Source organism: Aulonocara stuartgranti (assembly GCF_965226115.1).
Source record: "Aulonocara stuartgranti genome assembly, chromosome: 15".
In the NCBI taxonomy this organism is placed as follows: Eukaryota; Metazoa; Chordata; class Actinopteri; order Cichliformes; family Cichlidae; genus Aulonocara; species Aulonocara stuartgranti.
In genome coordinates this window covers 32,189,371-32,209,022 of record NC_138951.1, presented here as the reverse complement: position 1 = coordinate 32,209,022, position 19,652 = coordinate 32,189,371, and the positions used below count along the sequence as shown (strand labels likewise).

General features: G+C 42.2%; 2 protein-coding genes across 5 annotated transcripts in view; both read right to left on the bottom strand.

The window, feature by feature from the left end:
- LOC309689155 (uncharacterized protein) overlaps nucleotides 1–19,652 on the bottom strand; it is a 318,224-nt gene that overhangs the window by 176,501 nt on the left and 122,071 nt on the right. The window lies entirely within an intron of this gene.
- epha7 (eph receptor A7) overlaps nucleotides 1–19,652 on the bottom strand; it is an 84,710-nt gene that overhangs the window by 56,886 nt on the left and 8,172 nt on the right. For all 3 annotated transcript variants that reach the window (XM_082505286.1, XM_082505287.1, XM_082505288.1), the window contains exon 4: nucleotides 5,452–5,607. In XM_082505286.1, coding sequence (XP_082361412.1) covers nucleotides 5,452–5,607 — 156 coding nt within the window. The remainder of the gene's footprint in view (nucleotides 1–5,451; nucleotides 5,608–19,652) is intronic.

Genomic DNA, 19,652 nt, shown 5'->3' with positions numbered 1-19,652 from the left:
ATTAGAATCAACAGCTCGACTGAGACGTCTATATTCATGATTACCAGGTGAGATAAGAACCAGGCTATGGGCTGGGAAGATGAAAGAGCCACCTGTGGCAGGTGAAGTGGAGAGGAGTGACTGCCAATAGTGCCACTCGACTTCAGCCTTGGCGCTGACACTCGACCCACACTCTCAATCTTCCTTGTGCACAAAAGGAGGGGGTGTGACTCACGCACGCACACCCCCTCACATGTGCATGCAAACACACTTCCCCAACCTTCCTCCAGACCAGTCCTCAGGGATCTTTTATTCTACCATGATAACATCTCATTTTGCTCGTGCCACTCTCTTTCAGGTCTCAGGTGAAAGTGATGATTTTTTCAGCAACAACAAGCAAAAGGAAATTAGATCAGACTCGCCCTGGATGTGTGTGACCTTTCTGTTTTGTCGTCTTGTTCAGATGCACACTACACTAAGAGCTTTGTCGTTCCCTTATAAACACCTTGCTATATTTCAAATCGAGTAGCAGTGACTAAAACTGTCCTTTCAATGGCTACATTCTGTAAATCTTTTGTAACAGCCAGCCTGTGCGGAGCTACGGAACCAAGCATGCCTTCTATGGGGAGACCCAGTGATAACTTCCTTTGGCTGGCCTGGAAACAGCTCTACTTCATCTGCCCTGCCGTCTCTTTGTTTCTCTGAGTGTACTCTGTCTGCACTCAGAAATACCAAACTCTTCTGGCCTCAGCTTCACCTGCAGCACAGAGCCCACCACTGTCAGCCTGTCTGCTCATCCTTACAGCTCAGGGGTTTGTCACTCTCCCTCTTCTTTTTCCTCTTTTTTTCTGTCTCTCACTCCCCCACTCTGTCTTATCTTTTCATGTTCTCTCCTCTCACCCCTCCTCCCAGTCAAGTTTCATTTCACGGATTAGCCTGCCACAGCCCCCACAGCCTGAAATGTCTCAATCACTTGCTAGCTGCCCTCCAACTCTGACCAAGCAGCGGTGAGAGTGTTTGTGTAAGTGCGTGCATGTGTCTTGTTCTGTTGCTGGTTTTTTTTCTGTTTTGGGAGGGTGGGGAGGGGGGTTCTACATAAATATGTACAAGCACACTTTAAATTTCCTCCTACAACATTTGCATGTCAACATGGCACAGATTTTAAAGCAGAAGTTGACATTTTATAGGATAAACAAAAGCCGCTCACTCTAAAAAGCTGTAAGAGGAAAAAGGCTCCGGTTGTGCAAATGCGTCTACAACAGCTATTAAACTACCATATAGAAAGCACAGGATAGTATTAGATGAATTTAGGTCATGTTTCATCTCCACTCGGAGAGAGTTGTAAGACCCAAGTAAATCTGGGCTTAGGAGAGAAGAATCTTCCGCTTATCAGCCTTGAGAGGTGCTCTGGGCTAACTTAACCCTCAACAGCTAATAGCACAGCCTATTACCTGGCTGTGCTCTAATTGGGGAGCTGAGGAGAGAGGAACGGCAGGGGTGAGTGGTATTCAAATCACCCATGAGGTATTCGTCACTCTACAAATGTGCGCTATGACCTTCTGACCTTCCATCTAATGATGCGGCTGCAGTAGAACCTGTTTGAGGGAAGACATGCTAAAGAGGAAAAGAGAAGAGGGTTTTTTGGGGCCTCCGACTTCCACTGCCAAGATTTCAATATTGGATTTGCTCCTTTTTGGCTCAAGTATCTGGAGAGTGTATGATGGCATGTCAACATGAATGACAAATGACTAAGTCTACGTTATAACAATTTATGTTTTGGTGTGTCTCAGATGTACAAATGCAGGGCTCGTGGATTTCACTGTTCAGTTGCTAAAAAGCTTGAACATTTTGTGAGACTACAATGATGACAAACCTTTCTCTTAGATGTCCTTACACGTGGTAGCGTTTGAGAATATTATTTTATGGAAACAGGCTGTATTTACATAGCCTCCTCTAATTACAGCATGGACCCAAACACATACAGAGATTTACATTGAATTTACATGTGCAGGGCCAGGATGAGAAAAGTGAATAATGGCACGGAATTTAGACGTGCGTCTCGGTCCGAGTTATCGGTTCAGTGAAGTAGATCCAACTCCAATCCTACACATTTTTTTTAAAATCATCCTCTCTGTTCTAACGGCATTAAATGAAAAGTGTAGTTCATTATCTCTCACCTTTTGTTCTTTGAGTAATGACAAAATTGCACACATGACAATGAAGGGCATTTTACCAAAGCCCCATGCCACTAAATGCCTTTATGCCAGGTTTATATCAGGTAACAGCTCTTTCTCTGTCCCCTAGCAACTCTATTTAGAATGGATCCTCAGATGGAATCAACTTGTTGAGGTGTCACATTTAAGAGGAGTGGGTGGGGGGTAAGGGTGGGAGAAGGAAACGAGTCACAAATGCTCCTTTCAGTCCCTGCTTGCACCAGCACCGTTCACAGCTGTTGCATGATTGATGCCCAGTACTCTGACCTGTCAACAACTCCACTGTGTGCTATGCCTCTGGAGAAAAAGGCTCCTGATGGTCTTACACACACACACACACACACACACACACACACACACACACACACACACACATATATGTATGTATGTATATAAATATATATATATATATAATGTATACACACACACATATATGTATGTATATATATATATATAATGTATATATATATATACACACACGTATATGTATATTTGCATATGAATAGCGTGGACAAATATTCAACAAACAAAAGCATGTCTTTATACCACCCCCCTCTTAGCAAATACCACATGGGAAACAGTGTTTTTGAAGCTGTGTTTTTGGAACTTGTTCCCTCATCTTTATTCAACATGGATTTGGCTTTTCATGTCCCCATATTACATCTTTATCTCATTTCCTCTCAAATCCTCATAGACACATCCTTAATCTCTGTGTGCCAGAGATCCATCTCACTGTTTTACCAAGGCCTACAATACGATAGCTTATTATAAGCAAACTCTTATTATAAAAAAAAAAAATCTGTCAATCAAGCTATTTATTCAGGCAGTGCAAATTCATTTTCAATTACTATTCACTCGTGGTCTGGATAAGGCTTAAAAAAAGAAAATCATAGTGACTATTGGTCACAGTGACTTAATCCAACAATGAATGAGGAAATGCACGTACAAAGCTGTAAAAAAATTGTGCTGCGTAAATGAGGAGGAGGAAGTCAAAAATACATATTTACATATAATGGTATGGGGTCACTAAGTGTAGACCCAAAGTTAATGAAAATGAATAATGGAAAGTGTGCAATAGGCAACTTCAGTAATTACTTCGGTACTTGGCCAAGGTGATTGCCCAAATGGGAACAGCCAGAGGACACTCAAAAAAAGTAGGAACTTTCCCCTGTTCTGTGTGTCCTGCTCTCGATCGGTTCAGTCGGGGATGTTAGAGTGAAACATTAACGTCCGATTAGGATGGTTGGAGAATAGAGTAATGGACCTGTCTTTTAGAACAAGATCTATATGGTTGCCTCCGTGCTACATGGAAAGATTGGTGGTTTGTGGTCTGGAGTTAAGTCCTTGTCTTTACAGTGCATTTACAGTGACATGCCTAGTTTAGTTTAGTTCTCAAGCTCCACCAACACCATACTTCAGATTTGGCCATTATTAGGTTAATATTGTGCAGTCTTAACCTTACATTTTAATTGACAGCAGGTAGGTAGGTCAGCAGCAGATTTTAGGTGCATTTTGCCTCATATTCTGTAGCAGTTAGCCTCTTGTATCCAATTCTTTTTGAGAATCAAGCTGTGATTGTTATTTCCCTTTTTGAACAAATAGGAAATGACAATTCCCATTTTTACACGGGAATAAGGGAAAAATTTGCTTGTGGCTCTTATTAACCTCGTGTTCCCACCACCCCTGTCGTTGGATTTGGATGTGTGTACTCAAAAACAAATTTGCTATTCATTGTTTGACATCCAAGACACTGAGAGCGGGGATTTATGGGGGGTCTCTAGGAGTTCTGGGGTCCTGAGGCAATTGCAGTAAATCATCCTTGGAAATGACATGAGCCACATACTAATAAAACCAGCAACTTTAAAAGCAGCCATTTATAATTTAAGTGCGTCAAATACTTTTATCAATGACTCAGTATCATTTGTTGTTGATGTTGTAGCTTGTGTCACACCAATTTAGTGTGCAAGAGTAAGAGTGGTATGCAGCAGCTGTAGCCAGTAATATCTAACATATGATTTTTTTGAGTATTCTAGCTTTTGAAAGTGCACTTAATTACCACTATATTACTATATGGACTGCATACTCAGACACACCCTCTTGGCAATGTAAATACAGTACTGTATGTTGAAATAGATGGAAAGGCTTTCGCGGCAGGCAGAGACAGAGGCTCTGCTCAATGAGCCTGAGCTTTTAAAGACGCCCATAAATAACAAAGAATCCTTTTGTCATATGGAATTTGCAACATTAAATCTTAACTCCAATCCCTTAAATCCCTGTTTTGATTCTCTGATTTAATGCGTAGAGAAGCCAATGCAATGGTATAAAATTCTTTGTATTTGCATAATAACTATCTCTCTCTCTCTCTCTCTCTCTCTCTCTCTCTCTCTCTCTCTCTCTCTCTCTCACACACACACACACACAGACACACACACACACACACACACTTAGATATGAGATATTCTGACTTGGCCTACTTTAGGTGCGCAGCAAAAATGCAATGCTGTTCAGGATGTTGACTGGGCATGCAAATTGTCCAACACATGCACAAAGCATTTTAAAATGTTAACTTATCAGGTCTCCTTAATAGAAACAGCAAAGGAAGAACAGCACAAGTGTAAATCTAACAGCCAGAAGACTGTGAACCTGTGCAGTGATACATTATCAGCAGAAAGAAGGCACACAGATAAGGTGCACAGATTATGTTTAGGGATCCAGTTTACCTCCAGAGATAAAGCACAGTGCTAACATGGCCTTCTCCCATGCACAGTAGCTCAAAGCAAAGGAGAAAAAATAAGAAAATAAATACACATCCAGTAGTAGCACTTTGAAAAAAAAACATGTTTGAGAACAGCTCTGGAAGCAAATGAGCCCCACCCATTCAAACTGCATCCCCCAGCCTGTGTAAATAAGCCATCGATGGCTGTCACAGAGCTGTTACACTGGCCAGGACAAATGAAGATGCAGGTTGCTGCATGGGCTGCCACTGCCGACCGTAATTGCAATCTTTCAGACGGGAAATGGCAAATTGCTCCTGTCATCATTAGCAACCAGCTAAGACACAAAACAGACACGCAAGCTTGCAAACATAATTTGCAGAGGAACTGCTATGGAACACATCTGGGGCTTTCATGAGGCCACTGCAGGCTGACTGAACAGGACTAAATCAGGCTCTGGAGTGTGTTGTTTTTCCACTTGCATTAGTAGCTGTTTAAATGCATGTGATCTGTGCTGCGTTTATACAGCAGCATGGCAGACTTACTTGTGCACGCCACAGACGGAGGGTCAGAGAGTGCTCGGTAGTAGCCGTCCTCACAGTCACAGCGCCAGGAGCCTTCGCGGTCATTGAAGCTATGCACCGGACAGCGAGAGCACTGAAGGTCCTGCGAGGAAGACTTGTAGAAACCCCGACCACATGCTGTGCGGAAGGAAGCGAAAAAAACACTGAATCAAAAACACAGTGTGAAGTGTAGAAGTCTGGCGATCTGCAGGTTATTTTCTTCATAAACTAATGAATGCATTTCCTGTACAGAATGTCAGGAAACGCTCAGAAAGGTCTTAATAATGCTCTGCTGCCCAGGGCAACAGCTGCAGTGCTTCAGGTGTTTTATTTTGTCCAACCAGCAGTAAAAACAGAGAACAGACCGTATTGTTATCACATCACATTTAAATAGATAGCAAATATGTGGCTTTAAAAATAACGAGTAATCTAAACAGCTGACAGTTAATAATGTTTAACTCTTTCAAACAAACTAAAACAGGTGACTGGATGGAGACTGACTCATCAGTAAGATTAGAAAAGTGTTATATAAATGCAAGTACAGCCTGTGCCTATCTGTTTGTGCCTGTGCTTTGCACATGCAAACAGATGATGTAAGAAAATGTAACAATAAACAATTTATAATCCATTTCCTTCGGAACTAATTGAGATTAAACCAGAGATTTTTAGGTTTGGGAGGGGTAGTGATAATTGCACCTGAGATGTCTCACACAAATCCCACGCATGCAATGTTTCCTACCTTTGCTTTGAATGCACAGACTAGTTTGTAATAAGTATGTTTTGTGAACAGTATAAGTATACTGCATCTTTGCTCACTTGGCTACAAAAATCAGCCCTTTTTCATAATCTTTTCAGTCTTTGTCATTGGATTGGAAGAGCTCTCTCACTCTCTCTCTATACATCTCTGCTGTGTGAGCAAACAGTAAAGCTTCAGAGTGTGACAGAGTGGACAGTGGGAGAAGAAAAAGTGAAATGTTTTCTGCTGCTTCTAACTTTTTTCTCTGAATGATCATTTTACATAGAAACACCCTTCCCCTCCTCTTCGTCCTTCCTCACTTGCAGGTTTGATTATTCGTTGTAGATTACTATTGAAGCTCCAAAGCCTATAAAATTGTATTTCAAGGCAGTACTAGATATATGATATCTAATATCCAAGACTGGAAAGCAAAGGTAGCTACACATTAATGTAAAAGACTGGGCTTTGCTCTCTGATCTCCTCAGCGGACTGATTTCCAACTATATTTGCAGTTCAAAAACTTCCATATGAATCACAGATACCAGTTTAGAGTTATGTCCGGGATTAGGTGATTGATTTTTACCCGTCATCACCAAGGTTGTGTGATCAGTTGTAATATCAGATATAGAATAATTATTCAAACTTGACAGTACTGAGCTATATTACCACCAGACAAGACATTAAAATGACCATCTGCGACAAGTAACTATAATTCTGCATTGTGCTAATATAGACAGGCAGACAGATAGATAGATAGATAGATAGATAGATAGATAGATAGATAGATAGATAGATAGATAGATAGATAGATAGATAGATAGATAGATACTACTTTTTATACAGCACTATATACATATTAAGGTTAGGGGGACTTAGGCCTCTGAGAGTTAACATAATCAATTATATGTCTGACAATGCAAACAACTCCTGAGTAACATACTGCATAATCCATTAAAGACAAGGTATGAGATATAACCTGTCACCATCCCCAACCATAAAGTCGACAGCTCTCTGAAATTCTCAGAATTTGATTTGCTATGTCCCAGCTGAGCCAGGTTCACACAGGATCATATTCACTGATGATCTCAGCAGTCATTACAAATCACTGAATGTCTCGAGGTGATATTAGTCCTGTGCAAACAGAGCCTCAAAGAGTCTTAGCTTCATAGCTGAATTCCCATCATGGAGGGGGCATGACAGAACAAACCACTGCGTTCACATCTCGATGCAGCCAGAATTTGAGCGAGCCTGCCCCCTCGGGCTTCATCAAGCAGGCTTAGCTGTGAAACGGCACTGCAAATCTCAAGTTGAAGCTTTTGCCCAGAGATGAACTCCTACCTGAGAGGGAAATAACAAGACCATTTTTATTCCGATGAATCCACAGGTCAGCGAAGGGGTTTCACTTGTTTACAACAGCTCATATTTGTAAGAGGAAATATTCTTTAGTAGACAGATAAGAACATGTACTGTATCAAGCTCGAGCAAATTGATCATTTCAGTGCTTCACCTCTGACCGAGCAGGTAAGCAAAGAAGGCTGCTGATATGACTGATCGCTATTTGTGTTGTGGGGTATTAAGAATGATGCGCCTAACCCTAACTAATTCACACATACAAAATGATTTTCTGGTTCCAAGTAATGCCACCAGTTATAGTGACTCATACCAACCCAGTGAGAAACACACAGTAAATGTTTAAGGACTAGCAAAGAGTCAAATCTCTATTCAGGGAAATGCAATTTTAGCCTGGAACTCAGCTAATCCACACTGGCTGGCTGTGCATGTGCAAAACGCAGCAAAAGCATGGTGAACAAACTGCAACCTGGGCCACATGACTTCACAAACAATCTGAAAGAAATCTATACAGCTCTGCATACAAACTATCAAATTATACTAAAAATGCATTTTTCATGAGCCACGGGGGGAAATGAGCGATGATTTTCATGCTTGCTGCCCCTATTCCAAATCTTGATTCTGTTCCGCTAGCTTTTTCTTTCTTTCTTTCTTTCTTTCTTTTAATTTCCTTTGGCCAACGTCTCTTGAGACAGATTTGTAATAAGGAAGACAGATAAATCAGAGTTTTCTGGTTTTAACACTTCCAATGCAGCATGAAAAAGAGGCCAAGGCTCAGGGTATCCCCATTTCAGCTACATGAAAGCCCTGTCATTCTCTATTTATCAAGGTGCCACAGTTTTGTGAAACAAAGGTTTTTTTTTGTTGTTTTCCCAAGATGAAAAACAACATGATTTTATCTTTAATCTTTTTTTCTTTACCTTTTTTGGCCAGTAATTGAAAACAGAACCATGAAAAGGCTGGCAGCAGTGGGCCTTTAATGCTGACCAGGCAAAACATATCAATGGAAGTGTTTAATCTTCATATGTAAGTTCTTCATTGTTGTTGATGTTGTTTTAATGTACTGTTCTCATGACAACACTTGACTTACAGCAGAATAAACTGTGTCTAGTACCTGATCCTCAGTGTAAACACTCCCCATAAATGCTGATAATGATGCTTTCTACAGCAGATTCAAAACTGCTAGATCTCAGCGCCTTTGCTCAGCATGCTGGGATTTTTAACATTCTGATAAGCCAGCGTGTCTGTTTGCCTTTGGTTTCTGAGAGCTCAACTGCTGGGTGGCCTGTGTGCAGAGGGGGAAACACCCAGCTTGGACTGAGACCCCCACAGCCACCTCCCTCCCCTCCAGAGTACAGAATAACAATGCGGGCCTTCAAAGAGGACAGTTTTCAAAATTAAACACTGGATAACTCGTTTATTGTAACGTGACTCACATGTTAATGTTACAGTGTTTCTTATCAGTTAGAATTTATTACTGATTCTAGTTCCCAAATTCAAGGTGTTGGTAGTTGAACATGTTCTGAGGTTATAACAGTATTTTTACACATTTTCTGACATATATATTTATATACTGACAGAGTAATACGTAATGCCCATTGTAAAAGTAATCCCTGACTCTTCAGTCTGTGTGATTTCATAGAGAGGCGCTATCGTAAATATAGTCATGTGAAGCGCAGAGCTCTGTCTGTGAGCGCAGCAGTCTCACTCAGCTGCTGTAACTGTTAGAGGCAAACAAGCACAAAAAGGTGAGAGGAGCTCAAATGTGAGCAAAAATCATAATGTGTTCCCTCTATACTTACATCTAAACATTTAACTATATTTAACCTCATTATGAGATTTTATATAAACTTACTAACCACTTAACCTGTTTGGGTTTCTTCCAAAACTCACAGCAAAATGCCTCACAATACACTCCAAACATTTTCCTGAACCACCGTATAAAAATGTCAGCCCATGTTTATAATCCATCAAAGCTGAAAGTTTTGTTTTAAAAGTCTTTGAATGGTTTATTAATGTTTTATCAAGGCCTCTAAGTAAATGCCATGGTCAACACACTGGCACTTTTCCAACTGTATCATAGAAATTCCCATAGAGACTGACCTGAGCGCTTGTGCCTCCAGTCCATCTGCACTGCGTATGCCAGGTTACAAAAAACTGTGAGGTGCATCACAAGGCAAAACAATACCAAGGGACACTGCACCACACTGCACTGATGACAACAGCAAGCATAAACTGCCTGTTAAGCTAGATCTAGACTTCTGGAGGAACTCTATGGCGTAACTGGAAACACCTTTTTAACCCTATGCTGCAGCTACACTGTACGCCATTCAAGTCATTGCGGGCAGCATCGACCTGACAAGTGGTTACATTTTTCAAGAGGTGCATGTCAGGTTATGTGGAAGGCTATGGCATAGGGTTAAAAGGACTTCCCGGGTACAATTTAAGTCGTAATGTAGACACCGACAGATGTCCAAATCATGCATCAATGTATCTCTAAATTCTCTGGATTTAATTTTTATTTCTTTTTGCTTCATGTTGAAGTCCATTGCAATAACCCCCTCCCTTTAGTAGCACTGTGTACAATGCAGCATTGCCCAACTTGACCTTAACAGAAACTAGAAAATAGAGACTTAATGCTCAAGAAAAAGTTTCTCTTCTCCCTTACTCGTTGGGAGTATATTTCTACCCGTACCTAATGGACTACCTAACCAAGGAAGCAAATCAAGACTCTAAAAATAGCAACTACAGGATGTGAAGAGGACATTAACATTTTAGGTGGACACTACGGTCCTAATGTGGGCTTTTACCAGTCTTCAACAAGTAATTCTGTAGCGCTATCCTCCACATGAAAAAGTAACAGTAAAAGGGTTTAAGTATGTCAAATGTGGACAGAGGAGATCCTGATCAAACTACAAAAATAATTCCCAATTTTTTTCTTTTTTGTAATAACCTCAACTTGCATTTTGTGCTCGGGACTTGGTTCGGTTTCTCTGCTTTTGTTTCTTTTCAGTGACAACCCGTGTGTTTACCAGTGTGCCTGATCAGGTTTTGTCATGGTCCGCGGCCCGGCGTCCGGGGTGCTGCTGGGATGTCCACGCCCACGAGCGTGGCTGCTAACCCCACACCTGCATCCCATCCCAGGCGATCACCAGGTGGACTATTTAATCCTGCCCTACCTGCTGCTCCACGCCAGTCCGTAGTCGCCTCTCAGCGGTAACGTACGCCTGCGGAAAAGAACTCGTATGACAAACTCTCCATCGGACCTAACACTGTTTTTTTCCCTGTGTACCCAGATCACAACTCGGCTTGTTTTTGTTTTCGAGCCACCTGCCTGTCCACCTGTCCGCCTGAGATTTGGTTCACATTCAGCTTCGCCGTCTCGACCCCTTTTGGAGCTCCACCCCCCTCTGGTTCACTCGGCCCGGCTATCACCGTGAGACGCACACTCCACCTTCCCTCGTATGCTGCCTTTTTTCCGCACCCCAGTAATCTGTCTCTCTTTTTGTTTTACAGCCTCTCACAGCCCCGCTCTCGGCGTTCCCTGTGCGGTCCCTCGGTTTCTTCTGGTTTCATACGTTGTTTTTCTGGCTACCCTCACGGGACACCTTTAGTTGCAATAAAAATTACTTTCTTTATTCGCTCCTACCCTAGTGTGTGTGTTCTGCTACTGGGTCCTGCCTGCGCTCGGAACTTCGGTTCATGACAGGTTTGGCACCCATAAGCATTTACAGAAGCAACAAGGCAGCAAATGAGGCCTCAAAATCGAATGCCTGTATGACATGGGCAACTAAGTGGTTCTGCAGCTCTTCCCATCACTAGCAGCGAGATGAGTGACAAGTACAAACACAGCCATCCTATCCCAACTTTCCTGTCCCAGCAGCAGCACGGTGACTCATTGCTGGCAAGTTCCCTTTTTCCTGGCACCAGATGCCAAAGAGAGACATTCTTATTTGGGAAGATAGTGAGTGAGACATTCTTTCTCCACTGACCCTCCAGCAACACTTTCTTTGGAAGGATATAGCTGTGAAGCAATTATACTGAGTCTGTTCACCAAGTAGCTTTCTTAACTGACAATGTGACTGACACCTTAGTGGCAAACACTGACACCCAAACATGTAAAAACACTGCACAAACTCTGGACTCTGTTCACTTTACAACTTGCAGTGACTTTGACAAGGCGACTCGCAGTCCGTCGTGTAATTACATTTGTAGGGATGAAGTGTTTTAGAGAGACTCTTTGGGGAAGGGCCCATTTATGTAAGTCTGATTTTCTTCTTGCGCAGATAAAGGCTGAGTGCCAGCTTGACACAGGGCCCGTTAAAGAAGCTGAGCAGCAGACACAACAGCAAGCCTATTTACGACTCTAAGAAATTAGCTAGTCCTTAGAGAACTGGGCTGAGGTTTAGCACAAAGAAAGAGCGAGAGAGAGAAAAGTCTTACATTCCAGTCGGTTCCTCGGGTGTATACAGAGCCAGCATCTGTAATTTCCTATCCAGTGGTCAAGAAGTTTCATTCAGTGATGTGATTTGGGGGGGGGGCAAGCTGCAGTCAGCAATTTTACACAGAGCAAGGAAGAGGGGCATGACAAAGGAAAGGTCCTCGGAGAGGTGGGGTGTAGATAATCAAACACTCTTGTGACTTTAGCGTCTCTATCAGGGCAGACACTGGCCCAGAGCGTAAACCAAAGTCTCCTTATCTTATTCAGACACACATATACAAGAGAAGACAGGGGAACAGATTTCTGTATTTTTCCAATTTCTCAGTTTATTCCTTTTCCCTTTAAGTTGAGCTTCTTAACATTCCTGAATTACATCCAATTTTTCTCAGGCTTCAGCAGTGTCATGACACTCTGGGTGACAGACGGGGGTGTGGGGGTGGTAGTGGCTCCTTATTCGGCAGCCTGACATATCCCTCTTTGGCCAAAATAGAAAATGGTTATTTTTCTCTCCACTTAATCTTCTGACTTTGATGACAAACTGAAATTGAAATTCGGCCCTTTAGTGCTTTTCCTGGGTTTGTTTTTTGTGCTGTGTTTGCATTGGCTGACTGGTAAAGTGCCAACTGAAATGAGTCTCTGAGATCAATAATTAAAAAGAGCAAAGTATCAACAGCTGGTCAAAATCTGACAGAGTTTTGTTTGAGGTAACTTTGGAAGTGCAGCATTATATACATGTTGTGTTACTATGCAGGCACTCGGAGTTTCATTTAGGATGAAGTACAAAAACCCATGTGATTGTTTAATTATTGATGCACAAAAAATATTCCGAGCAAAACAGATCTGAAATGAGGATTTATACAAGAAGACAGAGAGGCAGAGTGTGGTGCAAGAGTTCAAACACTGTTGCATATGATGGTTTGGGTGTGCCCTTAAACTGGACCAGACACCATGACAGGCCTAGACAGAGGCAGATCTTTAGTGCTGTATGTCCTTCTAAGGAATGAGGTAGGTGGCTCTGTGTGTTTGCCCAGATAAATGAGCTATAAATGTCATATTTTGTTTCTGATCCATGTATATATAGTATTTAGGACTTACTGTAAAGGTATTGATGACAACTAGTGTGGATATGGATAGAGGAAAAATGATAATTATACAGATTCGTGTGACAAAGCAGATCAATGTGAATAGATGGGATCTTTACATATAAGGTATGTATACCATACAATAATATGTGATATTTGATTGCTTTCAAAAATATCTTATATTTCCGCCAGTATTAGAAAAATCTGATAGTCTGTCTTAAAAGAATTGGAAACTGATCTTCATACTTGCTTACAACCCACAAATCCAATTAAGGTTACAATCCTTGTTCCTACTGAGCAAAGAGGGGACAACTTGGTCCAAACAGGGCAGCTGGGATATTGAGTTTCCCCCCCATCTGTCTCAATATTCCTGCAGACAGGTCTAAAAGTGAGCTGGAGTGTGGGAATGTGGGAGACTCTGTCTGTTTTTTGCACACTGCCAGAGCCAAAGTGAGAATGACTAGTGCGGGCCTTTCTGTCTCCACAGTCTTCGCATGATGAGTCCTGTCAGGGCCAGGCCTTCCCCCTTTCTTCTTCGACTGCCCTCCCGTCCGGCCTGATTATGTGTTAAATCCGCCCGTGTGTCAGGATGGATGTGGAAAGAATGTATGCTGAAGTGAGCCGAGCTGGGCTGCAGAGACCCGGAGAGAGCAGCCTGGAGATAGCACCCCATTAGAGTGATAAAAGACCCAGAGGGAGGAAAGCAGCCGACAGGACCAACATGCACAGCCACTGATGAATGCCAGGTGGAACGGGTCAAGTGTGATAAGGGAAACTGTTTATTTTCTTATTTAAAAAAAAAAAACCACTGTTTTCTGTGGCCGAAGCCACAGCGATAGGGAAATGTCTTTATAAATATCAACTCTAAACACAGGCACGGTATGGTACCATATGTGGCGCCTTTCGCCTCTGGTTTATGACTCTGTTTCCTCCGAGTGTCTTTTCCATTGTCTGCATGATTCTGACATTCACTGTCAGTTGGCACACAAGGCTGTGTATTGCTGGAAGTTTGATTTATATTCTGCAGCTGATTACAGAGTTTGGGGGATAATTGTAAACCTAACCCTAACCCTAAATAGGTGGTCTGTTCACACCTTCTTTCTTAAGGATATGGCTTGAAATCTGTTTTCAAGGCCCTTATTTCATAAGAGTTGTGGATATAAGATTTGTACTCCTAAATGGGTGTGCTAAAATATTTAAGGACAGAAACACCAGACAGTTTTCCCAGATAGTGTGAGGAACTGGCTTTAATATAGGACTGACTGCTCATTTTTTTCTCCATGGCAGTTTAATCTACCCATGCTTACATGTTAAATGTTCCCTAAACACAATATATTTGCTGATGAAAAACTACCAACTCTACAAGTAATGTAATAAAAATTTTTAAGTAAAAGACATTTTTCCGGCATTGAATCCCCTGACTAACCTTGTCCTACCGCCATATTTTGGGTGGTGCAATGCCAAGAGCCACCTGTAAAACAAATTCTTCTTCTCTCTCTCTCTCTCGATCGCTTCTGTTACGCTGCACTACTGTTGCTAACATTAATACTGTCAGAAACATGGTCTGTCAGCTATTTCAGCTGCATATTCAGGGAACCATAAAATGCTATTTAAAAACCCAAATCCAACTACACGTTTTTAAGTTTTACTTTCGAGGCATGCAATTAGGATGATGACATGTTCGGAAAACCGAGCGGGCCGATGACGTCCTTCTCTGAGCTTATTTCTTATGCATTGATATAGCTCAGGGTCTACGTGCATTGTTGTGATTAGATGTGACTTATGTTCCTTGCCTCAATAAATAGTAGGCCTCGACGTGGAATTCATCAGGCTCTGTTTTTCATCAGGCGCTTTATGCATGCTGAACTATGGCTGCATCTCTTTTATGGACTAAAGCCTGTGGTGTTTTCCGCCGCAATGTAAGAGGCAGTATATCTTTAGAGTAATCTGAGAGCTACGCAGACATGCAGACCTGGAAAAATCCAAGCCAAGTATATTTCGTCTACTTTAAAAGCTAAAGGACAGTTCAATTGATCTCATTGCAGAGGTGATGTGTGGATTTTTTTAGCTGCAAAGATTTTGGAAAAATCGAGTGCACCTTCAAGGATGACATACGTTATTTATTAGGTATGAGGTAGCCAAAGTCCTCTAATAAAACACTGTCAATTTTTTTTGGTCTGTAATTTTATTGTATTTTTCCCAGTTCAAACATGATTTTGGTTTTGAGTGTGATCACAGGAATAACAAGCAGAGCAGCAAGCATTTCTTGAATTTTTTCTTCTTTCCTCTGAGTCCAGTGCACCACTCTACACCTCAGTGATTTATAAGTTAAAAAGAGACGCTCAGCAGCTGGGTTTTGCCCACAGACATGTTAATCTCACACCTATGAGAGGCAAGGCAGTTGCCCAGCCTGGGGAAACAGTGGCAGAAATACACAGAAAAGGATGAGAAAGTCTTTTGTAAAAAAAAAAAAAAATCTCTTCATGGGGCAGAGATAGAGTTTCAATGTCAAACCCTTTTCAAACAAGCTCATTTTGAACAGTGACACCTCCCAAAGGCTTTGGAAGAAGCAGGGAAGCAAGGGCATTCAACAATCGGAGCCAAAAAAGAATGAATAGGAGCCACATAAAAACACATACAAAATGGTTAAAGAATATGATGTCATGTTATGATGGTTCTCCCCCACCAACCCTTCCCACCCCAACATACTTGGAATGATTATGTCTGGCTGCTGCTGCTCTCAACACATCTGCACAACCAGCCCATTCATCGGAGGTACCTGTGCTTAGTGGGAGATAAGTAGCTTTCCACGAGAAACAAAAAGAAGATTAGCTCTGCCGTACGCTGTGTTGGAGGGCATGCAGCTTTGCCCTCCAAAAGCAGAGAAAACCTGAAGAAAGTGCCTGCTTTGGTTGTTCACATCAAAGATCAAAGCCAGATGCTGATTAAGTCACAAAAATCAAAGTTAAAAAGTGCAGGAGACATCTAAGCCAATTCTCCTACAGTGGCAATTAAAGGAATGCTTTTACAAAGTTTAAACTCATTAATATTTGTTTTAGATCACTCTCAGTAAAATTCCCCCTTTGAGCAGCTGAGCACGAGAAATAACATTCATTTGTTGTCATATTATAGGACAGGGCACGTCTATTTTTTATCCCCAAAATAGAAAGCATGTAGTTGGTTTTGTCTTGCTGAAAAGGAAACATAGAATTACATTTTCAGATTAACTCTAAGCTGAACCTCACAGAGGAATGGACTTCATCAGAGCCCTCACCGACAGCTATACAAATGGCAAACAACAAACTCAATCACCTGTTTTCTCCTTCATTGCAACTGCTAATTTATTTCGTGGTCTTGGTAGAAAAAAAAGTATTTGAAGATTAAACGCATTACATCAGTGAATGGTCTCTCAAACTGCCTGGCCTGCATCGTGAGTCTGCACACAGACCTCCTAAGAGGCCGCTGCTTCTTTAAGTTATCATGCGGAGTGAGCTTTTGAAATGGATTCTCAGTGACATGGAAAATGTCCCTGCCTAATCGTCTTTTGTTTAGTTCATTTAACTCACATGGAAACAAGAGAGTGGGTCCTTAAGCCCAGCCGTGCAGGCTACCTTTACGAAGGAGGAGGCCACCTCTAAAAAGGAGCCTTGCTAAAAGACACTGCAGATGAGACCAAGACTTTGCATTCTCAGGATGAATACATGGGGTCCAGAGGTCTGACCGATCGAAAGCCCCCCAGGAGCCCAAGCGAAATCAGCCCTGAAAATGTCCCCAGTCAGCAACTGAGCATTATCTACCGTTCTAACCTGCCCCCACCCACCCCTCTCCAATTCCAGAGCTATGACAGAAAGGAATGAAACACTAGTCTGTGGCCAAAGCGTTCCCTTGAAACAAAGGGAGTAGCTTGGCCTCAGATGAGTGCTTGTACAGATCTGCTCCTACAAGGCTGGTTCACTTTTGTATCAACAGTTGGAAAATGAATCACGACTATTTTCTGACTCTTTTTGTAAACCGCACAATTAATCAGGTAATCTGAGTAATTATCAGATAATTTAATAATGAACATAATTAGCAGTTGCATTCCTAAACATGTCAACTCCTGTTTCACAGAGAATGGTTTATTTTCAGACAACGATCCAAAAGAAACAGCTGAATTTCCTGAAACAGAGCCATCCTCAGCACATCTTAAGTTCTTCTTCCTCTGGGTGTAAGTGGGGGAAAAAGTGAGAAGTTATGTAATAAGTTATTGATTTTCCTCTTAAAGGGAGACTGAACCAAAGAGCCAGTGGTCTGAAGCCTCCCAGAGGAGCAGCCCCACTGATAACACTACCCTCCCTGCTGCCTCTTAAGATGGCAAGACCCCAGGCCTCGTCACATATCACTTTCCCCCTCATGCCACGGGGACACAACAGAGAACAACAAAGACAATGTCTTCTGACATGGACTTCTCCTGTCTGACCACATCCCTCTCTAGCAGTCAGCACCAAGCAATTACAAAAAAAAGACATCTGTGCCACAGTTTGGGTAGATAAGCAGGACAACAGCATGGAAGAGCGAGAAAAGATGAAGGCCGCTGCACTGCGAGGGGGGCTCTTTTGCCATGCAGGGGGGAGGGAAGCCAGAGAGGTGACTCTGCTGGTGAGCAGAGGTCAACTGTGCAAACATCCATCTTCTTCTTGACAGGATCCTGTCAGCCTGGGTGCTCACGTTACTAAACACAACAGGCAGGCCTCCATTGTGGTGCTGTGCTGGTCTGCAGCCATGTGTAAATGAAGTTAATATTCCCTGACCTCACGCATGGCCAAATGTGGACCCCAGTGTCACCTTGGAAATAACGCTATCTGTCGCAAAATCACAAAGCGTTCCCTTTCTGGTGGTTACAAAGTCTTTAACTGACCATATGCTTTTGTTTGTGTGAGAATGAGGAATGTTTACTCGGATTCTATTCATGCAGTGCAACGCAGGGTCTCAAATTTGAACTGGCAGGTCAGATTTTTTTTTTTCCCATGCTGACATGAAATAGCCGGTTGGTCCAATTTGCACTTATAATCACACATGTCTTCCATTCAGAATGGTGAGCCAGTAAAACTAGAAATCCATCTTGTTTGCATCAAAGCTAGAGGTAAATACAAAAAAGAAGTATCAAAAGGGATCCAGCTGCATCCATTTTAAATGAAACAATGTGATCTAATTAATTAATTAATTAATTCCTTGTTCTTGTGTCAATCTATCACTTTCCCACAGTTGTTTGCCTGCCAAGTGTTGATAACCTTTACATGTTCTAGGATGAGCAGTTCATGAAAAATGTCTGAATTTCTGTGGTAGAGTACAACTGGCATTCCATCTGGTCCTGTGTCTACAGAGACTAAATTAGGCTAAAAATGTATGGCATGTCTAGCTAAGACAAGCCGTGAAAATGGCATGAACCTGAGCTGAGAATAATGGAAACGAAACAAAAACTGCCCAGGGCATCTACAGGGAGTGCAGAATTATTAGGCAAATGAGTATTTTGTCCACATCATCCTCTTCATGCATGTTGTCTTACTCCAAGCTGTATAGGCTCGAAAGCCTACTACCAATTAAGCATATTAGGTGATGTGCATCTCTGTAATGAGAAGGGGTGTGGTCTAATGACATCAACACCCTATATCAGGTGTGCATAATTATTAGGCAACGTCCTTTCCTTTGGCAAAATGGGTCAAAAGAAGGACTTGATAGGCCCAGAAAAGTCAAAAATAGTGAGATATCTTGCAGAGGGATGCAGCAGTCTCAAAATTGCAAAGCTTCTGAAGCGTGATCATCGAACAATCAAGCGTTTCATTCAAAATAGTCAACAGGGTCGCAAGAAGCGTGTGGAAAAACCAAGGCGCAAAATAACTGCCCATGAACTGAGAAAAGTCAAGCGTGCAGCTGCCAAGATGCCACTTGCCACCAGTTTGGCCATATTTCAGAGCTGCAACATCATTGGAGTGCCCAAAAGCACAAGGTGTGCAATACTCAGAGACATGGCCAAGGTAAGAAAGGCTGAAAGACGACCACCACTGAACAAGACACACAAGCTGAAACGTCAAGACTGGGCCAAGAAATATCTCAAGACTGATTTTTCTAAGGTTTTATGGACTGATGAAATGAGAGTGAGTCTTGATGGGCCAGATGGATGGGCCCGTGGCTGGATTGGTAAAGGGCAGAGAGCTCCAGTCCGACTCAGACGCCAGCAAGGTGGAGGTGGAGTACTGGTTTGGGCTGGTATCATCAAAGATGAGCTTGTGGGGCCTTTTCGGGTTGAGGATGGAGTCAAGCTCAACTCCCAGTCCTACTGCCAGTTTCTGGAAGACACCTTCTTCAAGCAGTGGTACAGGAAGAAGTCTGCATCCTTCAAGAAAAACATGATTTTCATGCAGGACAATGCTCCATCACACGCGTCCAAGTACTCCACAGCGTGGCTGGCAAGAAAGGGTATAAAAGAAGAAAAACTAATGACATGGCCACCTTGTTCACCTGATCTGAACCCCATTGAGAACCTGTGGTCCATCATCAAATGTGAGATTTACAAGGAGGGAAAACAGTACACCTC